Source organism: Carcharodon carcharias, chromosome 3 (genome assembly GCF_017639515.1).
Source record: "Carcharodon carcharias isolate sCarCar2 chromosome 3, sCarCar2.pri, whole genome shotgun sequence".
Classification (NCBI taxonomy): Eukaryota; Metazoa; Chordata; class Chondrichthyes; order Lamniformes; family Lamnidae; genus Carcharodon; species Carcharodon carcharias.
This window is the reverse complement of record NC_054469.1, coordinates 72,388,906-72,404,335: the sequence shown is the minus strand read 5'-3', so window position 1 is coordinate 72,404,335 and position 15,430 is coordinate 72,388,906. Positions and strand designations below refer to the sequence as shown.

At 41.1% G+C, this 15,430-nt stretch overlaps 1 protein-coding gene across 10 annotated transcripts in view; it reads right to left on the bottom strand.

Annotated features, from left to right (window-relative positions):
* Positions 1-15,430, bottom strand: part of cdk14 (cyclin-dependent kinase 14) — a 953,540-nt gene that overhangs the window by 682,685 nt on the left and 255,425 nt on the right. For all 10 annotated transcript variants that reach the window (XM_041183640.1, XM_041183641.1, XM_041183642.1 and 7 more), the window contains one exon: positions 3,845-3,939. In XM_041183640.1, coding sequence (XP_041039574.1) covers positions 3,845-3,939 — 95 coding nt within the window. The remainder of the gene's footprint in view (positions 1-3,844; positions 3,940-15,430) is intronic.

Sequence of the window (15,430 nt, the reverse complement as noted above, 5' to 3'; positions counted from 1 at the left end):
CTGAATTAAATCCAACAAACACAAAAAGCTGATGAAGAATATGCAAAAATTAGAGAATACTGCCAAGGTGGATGGCCAGAAAATATTCCAAACAACTATTCTATCCTGAAACAATAATTTAAGCAATGCTGACATCGCAGTGCTGTAGACAACTAGTTTATCATGAGAGGTTGGTCATACCTAGAGTCCTCAGACTCAAGATCCTTCAGAGAATACACCAGGGTCACTGAGGAATTACAAGTGTTGTGCTAGAGCACAAAATTTAGTTTGGTGGCCAGGGATCTCAAAATTACTGAAACAATAATTTAAGCAATGCTGACATCGCAGTGCTGTAGACAACTAGTTTATCATGAGAGGTTGGTCATACCTAGAGTCCTCAGACTCAAGATCCTTCAGAGAATACACCAGGGTCACTGAGGAATTACAAGTGTTGTGCTAGAGCACAAAATTTAGTTTGGTGGCCAGGGATCTCAAAATTACTAGATGAAATTATTTTGAGCTGCATCATCTGAGAAATTCATCACCAAATGCCAAAAGAACCACTGGTGGTGTCCCCATTCCCATCCAGTTCATGGGAATATCTCAGAATAGACCTTTTTGAGCTCAGAGGAATCTTGTAGCTGTGGGAGCTGATCAGGGGCTCGGGCTTGATTATTGCAACACATCAGGGTCAGGCTTGTCACTCAACTCATAGTTGTTGACTATTTCTCCAGGTAGATAAAGGTTAAATGCCTTTATGGTACAACATCAGAAGCAGTTATCAGCTCACAAAGACATTTTTTGCCAGTCATGGCATTCCAGATCTTGTCATTTCAGACAATGGTCCACAGTTTGCAAATAAACGATTCAAGAAATTTTCAGAAGATTTGTCCACAGAACGAGTCCACCCAAGTACCCACAACCAAATGGAGAGGACAAGAGAGGCACAAGAACAGTAAAAGCTTTGTTGAAAAAGAATGATGATATCAACTTAGCACTTGAGCTACTGTTCCACATCACTTCAGAATGGGTTGACTCCATCAGAACTTCAGAAGGAAAGAAGATGAGGCACTCAATTTCCTGTTCTTCCCCATATGCTCATGTCATGTCTAAAAGCAACTGATTTCAAAGGAGTAAGGGAGAAGGAAGAGTATCATGAAAAATCAGACCAGAAACTACAAACACCTTAAAGTGCATGATTTACCAGAACTCCAACCAGTTTGTTTGAGACCAGAACTGAGAAGGCCAATTGCCTCCCTTAAGCCTCTACACTTTTCTGAAACAAAAACAGAAAATGCTGGAAAAACTCTGCAGGTCTAACAGCATCTGTGGAGAGAGAAACACTCTCTACTTTTCCATTCTCTTCTCTCCTTTAAGAAACCTATCTTCCCTGTTGTAACATCTCTTTACATTGCTCAGTGTCAAATTTTGTTTGATAACACTACTGAGAAGTGCCATGGGATGATTTACCACATTAAAGGCACTAAATAAATGCAGGCTGTTTTATTTGACACAAAAATGTTAGGTTCACGCATGAACATCCATTTTTAATCAGAAGGTAAAAAAACCTATATCAGGCATTACTCTGGGCTCCAAAATAAATGCAATGATAATGAAACAGCATTACCAAAATGAACAAAAAGGTAATAAGGTAATAAATCATTTTTCACATCAAATGAAACAGGTCAGCCACTTTTTCATATTAATTATGTATCAGTTGTTATTTGCTACATGACAGAGTATTGCCCGAAGGAAAAGTCACATTTTATTCTGAAAATAATTACACAATGGCTACATTAATCCAAAGAGTCAACATGAAATATCAGTAGGAATGCTATGTACATCATCTCACAGGATTTTGAAACAAACCCCTAGACAGTGCCATCACCTGAAGCTGAAACAATTATACAGAAATGCTGAAACCTCTGCTTAAAGATCAAGGGAGCAGAAAACATTATGCCATTAAGAAAAAGCAGCTTTATAATAAACTACATTTTGCTCAACAACTGCACTGCTCTTCTGAAATGCTCCATTCTACTTTAAGCATTAGTTCAAATCCAAAGCAAATCACCCATTGAGACAGTGTTGCTGAAATGGGAAATCTATGTCTTTCCCATTGTAGCCAAATTAAAATATCTCCAAGCCTTCCTGTGCCTCCAGAGAAAAAAACTCACATTTGAGAGAAACTGTCTATTGGGATAGATGTCTCCTGCTACATCACCCAATATATGAAAGAAAATTTAAAGGCTTAAAAATAGTTTGCTGTTTTCAATAAAAAAAACTGTGGATGATGGGAGTCTGTAATGAACACAGGTCTGGCAGCATTTGTGGAGATAGAAACTCTTCTGAAGAGTCATATTCGACTCGTAACGTTAACTGTTTCCTCTCTCCACAGATGCTGCCAAACCTGCTGAGTTTTCCCAACACATTCTGTTTCTATTGTTCTGTTCAATCACTTTCCAGTCCTGAAAGGTGATTTGTCTTTTTTCCAAACTAAGTCAGAAACCCTTTGCTATGGAGGGTGCAATTACATTCCCAGGAAGCAGCCTTCCTTACTGAGGCAGAGATAACAACAACTTCCACTGTCCTTATTTCAGTTAACAGTTCAGGGTTAGGGAAAACATCTTGGGAGAAGATTTCTGAGTTTAATGTTCTAGGCGTTTTTTTTGAAAAGAGCTTTTTAGACTAGGAATACATTTCAGGAATTTAGGAACTTAATCTTCATAATTTTCCATTGATTAAGTGTGTGGGAGGTTTTATGATGTTAACGATGCTATGAAAATAAAATCTGTTGTAGTAAAATGAATAGACAGAAAATCAAGGGATGTATAGCCACAATTTCATAACAGCTCCCAACAGAAGAAAATTTATCCATGGGCATTAAAAGTGGGTGACAAATTGTTACCACTACTACCCTTGCAATTTGTTATTCCCAGTGTTGGTTCCTTGCCTAACTTTTTCCAGAGCAAAGAAAAAACTTAGCACTGGCCAATAATATTTTACACCCATCACAACCAGGTGTAAAAGTCCATTTACAATCACTTCCAGGTGGTTGAAGAGGAACGGCTGTGCCCAGAGGGTCAACACTAATTACAGAAAGGTCTGTGTTAATCTGCCCTTCTTCAATACTTGACCGATGTTTCCACTGATATTTTCAAATAAAAACAGCAAAAAGATATTTCCACACTTAACAAGGTCTAAGAGTAGTAGGAAACGTTTTGGGTTTAAAATGATTGACAAGCAACTAGTAATGCACAAAGCAGTTAACTAAATTTTTTACTTAACTTTTTGACCACCTCAAGGGCAATTAAGGATGGGCAATGAATGCTGACCTTGTCAGCAACACCCACATCCCATGAGCGAATAAAAAAAACACCTATATTTAACAATAGAGCTTGACTTCTCATATAAAATGAGATACCTCGTACGTAACCCGTGTAATGTGCTTTTGCATATAGATGTTCTGAATTAAATCTTCACACTTTGCATACACGTCTCAAAATTACAACTGTATAGGTGCAAAATACTTATGTTAGAAATGCAAGGGTCATTTCTAATTACTTTAGCGTTAAACTGAAAAGCAAACCACTTATGAGGGCAGTTTGCACTTACTAACCCATCAGTCTACCAGCAGTTAATATTTAAAAATTTGCACAGCTCACAGGCCCTATGGGAGGTCCTGCCAAGCAGACTTTGCAGTCTACACTTATGATGTGAGTAGATGCAAGGAAAACATGTTTAGATCATGACAAAGACTGATCACCTTGTGCATAAAAGCAAACATAAATGCAATTATATTGTAATTTTAATCCAAACCATTACATCAGCAACCAGCTGCTCTTAACTGGAAGTGGAAAGCACTTACCACATATTCAAATACAAGAGTCAGAGTTTCCTTAGTATGAATGATGTCATGGAGCAGAACTATGTTAGCATGTTTCAGCCCTTTCAACAAGGAAGCTGCAAAGGAATAAAAAGGAAACTTTTATGAAGTGACATAGTTAGATTGTCAGAGATAATTGATCACTGGCCAAAAGCCTCAGGTGTCAGCAGTTTATTTAAAAATAACATAACCAATATTCCCACTAAGATACGTGACCATGCAACAACATGAAAGATACAGTACCCAGAAGGACAGGCCAGTAAAAGTTGGGAAATGACTGGTGTTGCGCCAAACTGGTCTTATATATCTTAAGATGGAGCTCCAGTTAGGACCAGTACCAGTTATTTCCAAGTTTTACAGTTTGTTTTTTTACCTGCAAGACTTTGCTCTATGTAAATAAAGCACGTGCATAGCCGCACAAGAAAATTTTCAAGGGAGCGTACACTGAAAAAAAATGGGCAGCAGTCAACAGCTTAATTTTAAAAGGAATACTGAGTGTAACCATTGAACATTGAACTCATGTATGACAGATAAAACATACACTGTAAGCTCCCCAGCCCCGAGTGCTTGGGACCAAGTCATTTCTGGATTTTGAAATTCTCTGGATTATAGACTAATGTTAAAAACATTGTAAATCAGGAATAAAAATTGTTTTACTTATCCAAAGGCTGTATCTTCTATGTTTCCACTCGACAAAGTACTATACTAAAATTATGCCAATGACATCAAGGGAATGCTGAAAACATTTCTGGACAATGTGGCTGACTCTTAAGTGCCCTCTGAAATAACCTAGCTAGACACTCTGTCAAACTGCTACACAAAAGTCAATAAGGAGTGAAGCCAGATGGGAGTTCCCAGCATTGACCTAGGCAACAGATACAACAACGACTCAGCCAGCCCTGAAGTCCTCCTTGATGATATCTGGAGGTTTGTGCAAAAATTGGGAGAACTGTCCCAAAGGCCGGTCAAGTAATAGCCTGACGTAGTCAAGCTCACAGAACCATAACTTACAGACAATGGTCCCACACACCACCATCACCATCTCAAGGTGTGTCCTGTCCCACCACAGGTCAGACGACCAGACGTGGCGGCACAGTGGTATACAGTCAGGAGAGGGTTGCCTTGGGAGTTCTCAACATTGACTCTGGAGCCAATGAAGTCTCATGGAATCAGGTCAAACAAGGGCAAGGAGACCTCCTGCTGATTACCACATACTGCCCAACCACCAGCTGATGAATCAGTGCTCTTCAGTGTTGAACACCACTTGCAAACAGCACTGAGGGTGGCAAGGGCACAGAATGAAGTCCCAGGGTATAATGTCCAACACCAACAGTGGCTCGGTAGCACCACTACTGAACAAGCTGGCTAAGTGCTAAAGGACAAAGCTGCTAGACTGGGTCTGCGGCAGGTAGTGAGGGAACCAACTAGAGGGAAAAATCTACTTGACCTCATCCTCACCAACCTGCCTGCCATAAATACATCCATCCATGACCATACTGGTAGAAGTGTTGACCTCAGTCCTTGTGGAGACAAAGTCACATCTTCACAATAAAGATACCCTCCATGTTGTGTGGGATTGACCACCATGCTAAATGGGATAGATTTTGAGCAGATCTAGCAACTCAAAACTGGGCATCTATAAGGCACGGTGGGCCATGAGCAACAGCAGAATTGTCTTGAACCACAGTCTGGAACCTCATAGCCCAGCATACACCCACGCTACCATTACCATCAAGTTGAGTAATCAATTCTGGCTCAATGGGGAGTGCAGGAAGGCATGCCAGGAGCAGCACCAGACATATCTAAAAATGAGGTGTGTGTGTCAACTTGGTAAAGCTAAACACAAGGCTACTTGGATGCTAAGCAGCAGAAACAACATGCAATAGACAGAGCTAAGCAATCCCACATCCAACGTATCAGATCTAAGCTCTGCAGTCCTGCCACATACAGTCATGAATGGTGATGGACAATTAGACAACTCACTGGGGGAGGAGGCTCCACAAATAGCCCATCCTTAATAATGGAGGAGCCCAACAGATCAGTGCAAAAGACGAGGAATTTGCAACCATCTTCAGGCAAAAGTGCTAGGTGGATGATTCATCCCTGCCTCCTCCCGCGGTCCCCAGCATCACAGATACCAGTCTTCAGCCAATTCAATTCACTCCATGTGATATCAAGAAATGGCTGCATTCCTCACTGAACCAAGCGCCAGATACTGCAAAGACTATGGGTCCTGACAACATTTCAGCAATAGTACTGAAGACTTGTGCTCCAGAACTAGCCATGCCCCTAGTCAAGTTGTTCCAATACAGCCACAGCACTGGCATCCACCAAGCAATGGGGAAAATTGCCCAGGTATGGCCTGTTCACAAAAAGCAGGACAATCCCAAACTGGCCAATTACCACCCCATCAGTCTACTCTTGATCATCAGCAAAGTGATGGAAGGTGTTGGTGACAGTGCATTAAGGTGCTCACTGATGCTCAGTTTGAGTTTGGCCAGAGCCACTTAGCTCCTGACCACATTACAGCCTTTGTTCAAACATGGACAAAATTGGATCCAGAATTGGCTAAGTGGCAGGAAGCAAGGATGATGGTCGAGGGGTGTTTTTGTGACTGGATGCCTGTGTCCAGTGGGGTTCCATAGGGATCGGTGTTGGGTCTCTTGCTGTTTGCGGTATATATAAACAATTTTGACTTGAATGTAGGAGGGTTGATCAGTAAGTTCGCGGATGACACGAAAATTGGTGGGGTGGTAAATAATGAGGAAGATAGGCCTTAGATTACAGGAGGACACAGATGGGCTGATTAGTGGCAAATGGAATTTAATCCGGATAAGTGTGAGGTGGTGCGCTTGGGCAGGACAAACAAGGCACGGGAATACACGATGAACGGTAGGACCCTGGGAAGTGCTGAGGATCAAAGGGACCTTGGTGTGTATGCCCACCAGTCCCTTAAGGTAGCGGGACAAGTAGATAAGGAGGTTAAGTAGGCATAAGAGATACTTGCCTTTATTAGCCGAGGCATAGAATATAAGACCAGGGAGGTTTTGCTGGAACTGTATTAAACACTGGTTAAGCCACAGCTAGAGTACTACGTGCAGTTCTGGAATCTGCATTAAGGAAGGATGTGATTGCTCTAGAGTGTGCAGAGGAGATTTACCAGGATGTTGCCTGGGCTGGAAAGTTTTAGTTATGAGGAGAGATTGGATAGATTGGGGTTATTTTCCCTGGAGCAGAGAAGATGGAGGAGGGAACATAGTTGAGGTGTATAAAATTATGAGGGGCATAGAAAAGGTAGACAGGAAGGTGGAGGGATCAATAACCAGAGAGCATAGATTTAAGGTGAGGGGCAGGAGGTTTACAGGGGATGTGAGGAAGAATTTTTTTCATCCAGGGGGTGGTGGGAATCTGGAACTCTCTGCCTGAAAGGGTAGTAGATGCAGAAACCCTCATAACATTTAAGAAGTATTTGGATATGCACTTTCAAAGCCATGGCATACAAGGCTATGGGCCTGGTTCTGGAAAATGGGATTAGAATAGTCAGGTACTTGTTTGACTGGCGCAGACTTGATGGGCCGAAGGGCCTTTTTCTGAGCTGTAGGCCTCTATGACTCTATAAAATGAGGTTTCCTTCACTTTTGTTCCTTTGTAGGCACAGTGGTAGGTTTACAGGCTTTGATCTTACATTGCCTCTGCCCTGCATACACAAAACTGCTATCTGTTATACCTAGTACACCTCATTGAATATAAATTCTCATCGCATCACCAGCCTCTTTGAACTCCACCTCTTCTAATAATAAACCCCTTTCAAAATGCCACTTTTATTAGTAATATAAACATTGCTTGGTCTCTGCTAGCTAGGTGCCAGGATTCACTCGCTTTCTTAAATGCTCCATTCAACAAAATGCGAATGCACTTATATCTCTTACATCTCAAAGCTAGTATACATCAAAGCACCCAGACTAGCTGACTTTAATCCAATTAAGGCACACCCACAGACTAACACTATTTTAAAAAATAATAATTTCCAATAATATTATACACATTAATTGCTTCATGGCATGACAATAAAAACAGCTTGGGGCCAGTCAGTGGCTCCAGAGCAAGCCAACCACATTCTGAGAAAATTGAAGTGCAACATCAAAGGAAAATGGGTAAGTGATTGGCTGGTGAGTATTTTTCTCCTCGATCTTTTATTATTAGTAGGAAGGTTTATGAGCAGTTGTGCAGCTTATTAGTTGGAGTAGGGTTTATAGTTATAAATTGAGCAATATAAATTAATTAGCTCTCAATTAGAATATCAGGGCAGGTGATGAGTTGTGGCTGCAGTATGTGGAAGCTGATGGAAGCCAAAGTGATCTAAGGCAACCATATCTACATATCAACATTCATGTGTGGGGAGTAAATAGATGTGTAGTGGTAGGAGATGGCATAGTAAGGGCAATAGACTCAGTTCGAGAGCAAGTCTCCAGAAGGCTGTGTTGCCTGCCAGGGGTTGGAATATCTGCTTGGGACTGGAGAGAAACTTGTAGCAGAGGAGCGGAGTTGGAGTGGGGGGCTGGGGAGAAGATCCAGTTGTACTGGTCCGAACCCACAGCCACTACCACCAAGAAAGAACAAGGGCAGCAGATAGATTGGAATACCACTACCTAGAAGTTCCCCTCCAAGTCACACACCATCCTGACATGGAAATATATCGCCATTCCTTCACTGTCACCAGATCAAAACCCTGGAACTCCCTGCCTAACAGTGCTATGGGTGTACCTACACCACATGGGCTGCAGTGGCTCATGAAGACAGCTCACCACCATCTTCTCAAGGGCAACTAGGGACGGGTAGTAACTGCTGGCCCAGCTAGTGAAGCCCACATCCCATGAATGAATAATAAAAAAAAAATAGACAGGACTAGGAAAAGGTTTCTGCCTAGGGAGTATGAGGAGCAAGGGGCTAAATTAAAAACAAAGCCTTGAAAGTCTCTGGATTATTATTTGAACCTCAAACAAATAGGTGTGGTGTAAATAAGATTAAGGAGATGAATGCATGACTCAAAGACTGCTGTGCAAGAAATGGATTTTGCTTCTTAGGGCACAGGCACCAGTACTAAACAAAGTGGGAACTATATTATTGGGAAGGTCACCACCTGAACTGCACTGTGACCAGTGTTCTAGTGAGTTATACAACTAGTGCAGTAGATGGGGCTTTAAGCTAAATTTGTTGGGGGTTGCGGGGGGGGGCGGTGGTTTGCAGTGGTAGTGGATCATGTGAGAGAATATAATGGTAAATCAAAGAGAAAGGAAGTCAGATTGGGGTAGCAATTTGAGTAATGACAACCAGAGTGTGGCAGAAAGGACTGAGCACACGAACTTAAGTGTTCACCCGATACAGTAGATAAAACCCGAGATCACAAAAATGCTAAAAATGAAATAAGCAGATATAAAGTCTCTGTACCTGAATGCATATAAAATGTGTACCGAATAGATGAATTGTTAACACAGATAGAAATAAATATATATGACCTGATGGCCATTACAGAAGCATGGTTGCAAGGTGACCATGGCTGGGACCTGAATATTGAAGGGTATTTGACATTTCAAAAAGACAGGAAGCTAGGAAAAGATGGTGGGGTCACTATTTAATTAAATATGTCGTTAGTACAGTAATTGAGAGATGACTTTAGCTCAAAAGAGCAAGATGTATAATCAGTTCAAGTAAAGTTGAGAAATAAGAAAAGTAAGAAGTCACTTGTGGGGGTAGTTTATTGGCCTCCTAACAATAATTACGCTGTAGTACAGAGGAAGAAATAAATGGGGCTTTAAGAATCATGGGTGACTTTAATCTACATGTAGATTAGGTGAATCAGATCAGCAAAGGTAGCCTGGAAAATGAGTTCATAGAGTGCATTCCGGATAATTCCTCAGAACAATACATTCAAGAGCCAACCAGAGAGCGAGCTATTCTAGGCCTGGTAATGTGCAATGGGACAGGATTAATCAATAACCTCATGGTGAAGGAACTTCCAGGTGACAGCAATCATAACACGAGAGAATTTCACATTCAGTTTGAAGGGAAAAAGTGTGGGTCTAAAACTAGTATTCTAAATCTAAATGAACTTTAATTAAAAGGCCATGAAGGCAAAGCTAGCTAAAGTGAACTGGGAAGCTAGATTAGAAGCTGAGACAGTAGTGCAATGGCAGACTTTTAAGGAGATTTTAAATAATTCTCAGCAAAAAATTGCCCCAGTGAGAAAGAAAGACCCTTTGAGAAGGATGTATCTTCTGTTGCTAAGTAAGCAAGTTAAGGGCAACATCAAATTGAAAGAAACATTGTACAAATCTGCAGAAATTAGTGGTCGGTCAGAAGCTTGGTCAAATTTTGGGACCAGCAAAGAATGACTAAGAATACAATAAAGAGGGAGAAAGTAGAGTATGAGAAAGCTAGCTAGTAATATAAAAAAGTTAGTAAGAGATGCTACAAGTATTTAAATAGAAATAGAACTAAAGCCAGTGCTGGTCCTCTAGGGAATGAGTCTGGGAAATGATAATGGAAAAATAAGGAAATGGCAGAGGCATTGAACAGATATTTTGTGTCTGTCTTCAATGTAGAAGGCTTAGAGGACATCGCAAAAAAATACTTGAAAATCAAGAGGTGAAAGGGAACGAGGAACTGAAAACAATCACCAGCACTAGGATAAGGTACTGGGAAAGCTATTAGACCTAAAGGCTGACATTTGCCCAGGCATGGCGGCCTGCATTGCTGGGTCTTAAAAGAAATCGCTGCAGAGATAGTAGAGGCATTGGTTATAATCTTCAAAAATTCCTTCGATTCTAAAAGGATCCCTGAAAAATAGCAAATATAACATCTTTATTCAAGAAAAGGAGGAGTCAGAAAGCAGAAATTATAGACCAATTAGCATAACATCCATCATAGGGAAATTGCGAGAATCCATAATTGAGGAGGTTATATCAGGATCCTTTGAAAATCATAATGGATCGAGTAGAGTCAACATGGAAGAATGTGCAGGGCTGTGGTGGAAGGCAAGAGAATGACATTAAGTGAATTGCTCATTTGGAGTGCCAGTGCAGGCATGATAGGCTGAATGGCCTCCTTTTGTGCTGTAACGATTCTGTGGTTTTGTGAAAGCAAAATACTGTTTTTACTAATGTACTAGAGTTCCTTGAGGGAGTAACAAGCAAGGTGGATAAAGGAGAATCTGTAGATGTGATGTATTGGATTTTCAAAAGGCATTTGATAAGGTGCCACATCAAAATTACTACACAATATAAGGGCTCATTGTGCAGAGTGTAACCTATTAGCATGGATAAAGGATTGGTTAGCTAACAGGAAGGAGAGAGTAGGGATAAATGGGTCTTTCTCAGGTTGGCTAGCTGTAATTGGTGGAATGTTACAGGATCAGTGCTGCAGCCTCAACTATTTCCAAATTATATAAATGACTTGGATGCAGGGACCAAATGTATGGTAGCTAAATTTGTCGATGACACCAAGATAGATAGGATAGCAGATTTCCTTTCTAAAGGGCATTAGTGTAACAGGTGGATTTTTATAACAATCAATAACAGTTGTCATGGTCATCATTGCTGAGAATAGATTTTGTATTCCAGATTTATTAATTGAATTCAAAATCCACCAGCTCCCATGGTGGGATTTGAACCCATGACCCCAGAGTATAGCTTGAGCCTCTGGATTACTAGTCCAGTGACATCACCACTATATCACCATCTCCCCTGCAAATATAAGGGTAAGCATTAGAAGCAGCTCAAAGAAGGTGCAGCAACTCATTCCTGGGATGGAGGACTTATCTTATGAAGAAGGGTTTAACAGGTTGGACCTATATCCATTGGAATTTAGAAGAATGAGAGGTGATCTTATTGAACAATATAAAGATCCTGAAGGGATGTGATCAGGTGGATATCAGAAGAATGTTTCCTCTTGTGGAGGAGACTAGAACGAGAGGTCACAATTTAAGAAAAGAGGTTCCCCTTCAAAGAGAGGATGAGGAGAATTTTTTTCTCAGAGGGTCATTAGATTGTGGAACTCTCTCCCCAGAGAGCAGTGGAGGCTGGAACACTGAATTTATTCAAGGCAGTGTTAGACAGATTTTCGATAGACAAGAGTCAAGGGTTATGGGAGGCAGAAAGGAAAACGGAGTTGAGACACAACCAGATCCACTATGGTCTAATCGAATGACGGAAGCAGGAAGAGCCGAATGGCCTTCTCCTGCCCCTAAGTCCTATATTCCTATGTTTATCCTTCAAGATATACCACTTGCTATTGCGGTTTATAAAATTAATTGGATGCCTATTTTCAACGATGAAAAAGGACAGACTCCAATCTTTCTTTTCGTTCATGGGATGAGCATGCTGCTGGCTAGGCCAGCATTTTTATTGCCCATCCCAAATTGCCTTTGAGAAGGTGGTGAGCTGCCTTATTCAACTACTGCAGACCATGTGGTGTAGGTACACCCACAGTGCTGTTAGAGAGGGATTTCCAGCAACAGTGAAGGAACAGTGATATATTTTCAAGTCAGGATGGTGAGTGATTTGGAGGGGAACTTCCAGGTGGTGGTGTTCCCAAGTGTCCACTGCCCTTGTCCTTCTAGATGGTAATGGTCATGGATTTGGGAAGTGCTGTCGAAGGAGGCTTGGTGAGTTGCTGCAGTGCATCTTGTATATGGTACATACTGCTGCCGCTATGCATCAGTGGTGGAGGGAGTGAATGTTTGTGGATGGGGTGCCAATTAAGTGGGCTGCTTTGTTCTGGATGGTGTCAAGCTTCTTGAGTGTTGTTTGAGCTGCACTCATCCAGGCAAGGGGAGATTATTCCATCACAGTCCTGCCTTGTGCTTTATAGATGGTGGACAGGCTTTGAGGACTCAGGAGGTAAGTTACTCGCCACAAGATTCTTAGCCTCTGACCTGCTCTTGTAGTCACAGTATTTATATGAACAACTAGTTCAATTTCTGGTAACCCCAGGATGATGACAGTGGGGAATTCAGCAATGTTAATACCATTGAATGTCAAGGAGAGATGGTTAGATTCTCTCTTCTTGGAAATGTCATTGCCAGCCAAATGTGTGGTGCGAATGTTACTTGCCCAACCCTGAACATTGTCCAGCTTTTACTGAAGCAATTCATGTCCAAATGCAGCACCTGAAGAGTTGCAAATGGTGAACATTGTGCAATCATCAGCGATCATCCTCAACTCTGACCTTATGACGGAAGGAAGGTCACTGATGAAGCAGCTGAAGATGGTTGGGCCTAGGACACTACCCCAAGGAACTCCTGCAGTGATGTCCTGGGACAGAGATGATTGACCTCCAACTACCAGAACCAACTCCTTTTGTGCTAGGCATGACCCTAATGCTGAGGCATTTGATGATAATCCAATCAACTCTACTGGGTGCAATAAAATAATTTTGTATACTCCCAAGTTCATTTTCAAAACCTTAAGGCAGTCCAAATTGCAACCTCAGCATGTTCCACAAACTTTTCTCAGTTCTATTCCAAGAACAGACGTAATTGATTTGTTCCTATCCAAATCCTTCTACGACTGACAAAATATTGTCCACCAACTGATAAAGTCACAAAGCAACATTTAATAATAACTAGCATTTTTAATTGAACATCAAAAAAGTCAAGCAACAGAGTTGTAACATACAACCAAGATTCCTCTGGAATTCTCTAACGTAATCCAGTTGATAATTAAAAAGCGTACTCTTCTGAATACCTTGTTGAAATGTTCCCTAGTTACTGACTCCAACATCTCCCTGACAGCTAAGGTTGAACCAACCTTGATAACATTCTCAACCCTGTGATGAGCTTCTGACCAATATCCACAGTTAAAAAGCCTTGGTGAGACCTCACCTGGAGTATTGTGCACAGTTTTGGTCTCTTTATCCAAGGGGGGATATACTTGCCATGGAGGGAGTGCAACGGAGGTTCATCAGATTAATCTCTGGAATGGCCAGATTGTTGTATGAGGGGAGATTGAGGAGAATGGGTCTCTATTCCCTCAAATTTCTAAGAATGAAGGGTGGCCTCATTGAAACTTAAAATTCTTACAGCGTGTGACAGGCTGGATATAAGTAAGATGTTTCCCCTGGCTGGTGAGTCTAAAACCAAGGGTCATAATCTCAGGATAAGGGGTAGACCATTTAAGATGGAGATGAGGAGAAATTTCTTCACTCAGAGGGTGATGAATCTATGGAGTTCTTTACCCAGAGAGCTGTGGAAGCTCAATTATTGAGAATGTTCAAGACAGAAATCGATATATTTCTGGAGGCTAATGACATCAAGAGATATGGAGATACTGCGGGAAAGTGGCATTGAGGCAGATAATCAGCCATGATCGAACGGAATGGCAAAAAGGCTTGACAGGCCAAATGGCATACTCCTGTTCCTATTGACTCCCTGCTTTCAGCTGCCAGGGTGCTAAGCTCTCTTTCTTCCTTGAAACCTTGCTCTTTTGACCAAGCTGATCTGGTGAATATCACCTTATGTGATTCAGTGCCAAATTCTGTCTTTGAACACTCCTATGCAGCACCTTGGTACATTTATTATGTTAAAGGAGCTATATAAATGCAAGTGGTTATTGGGAGTCATTAAGTATTTTCTTCAATTTTCTTAAAATGTTATCTTAAAATACAATATTTAGTGTTGATATGTTTAAAGTTTATTTAATATTAAATCATAACTATTGTTAGATAAAATTTACAGCACACAAAAGTGAAACAGTAATTAACTGTTGTCAGCCATGGCTTAATTGGCAGTGCTCTTACCGCCCCGAGTCACAAGGTTATGAGTTCAAGTATCACCCCTAGACTTCAGCACAAAAATAATGGTTGATACTCCTGTGTGGTACTCAAGGTGTGTTGCAACTTCAGAGGTGCTGTCCTTCAGCTGAGATGTAGACTCCAGATAACCGTTCAGATAGATTTAAAAGATTTCATGGCACTAATTCGAAGAAGAGTTATCTCTCGTGTCCTGGTCAATATTTATCCCTCAATCAACATCACAAAAGAAAATTCTGGTCATTATCACAATGCTGTCTGTACAAGTTTGCTGTGTACATATTGGCTGCTGCATTCCCTACATTAATAACTGCATTTCAAAAGTACTTAGATAAAAACAAAAAAACTGCGGATGCTGGAAATCCAAAACAAAAACAGAATTACCTGGAAAAACTCAGCAGGTTTGGCAGCATCGGCGGAGAAGAAAAGAGTTGACGTTTCGAGTCCTCATGACCCTTCGACAGAACTTGAGTTCGAGTCCAAGAAAGAGTTGAAATATAAGCTGGTTTAAGGTGTGTGTGTAGGGGGCGGAGAGATAGAGAGACAGAGAGGTGGAGGGGGGGTGTGGTTGTAGGGACAAACAAGCAGTGATAGAAGCAGATCATCAAAAGATGTCAACCACAATAGTACAATAGAACACATAGGTGTTAAAGTTAAAGTTGGTGATATTATCTAAACAAATGTGCTAATTAAGAATGGATGGTAGGGCACTCACGGTATAGCTCTAGCGGGGTTTTTTTTAAATTTTTTTTTATATAATGT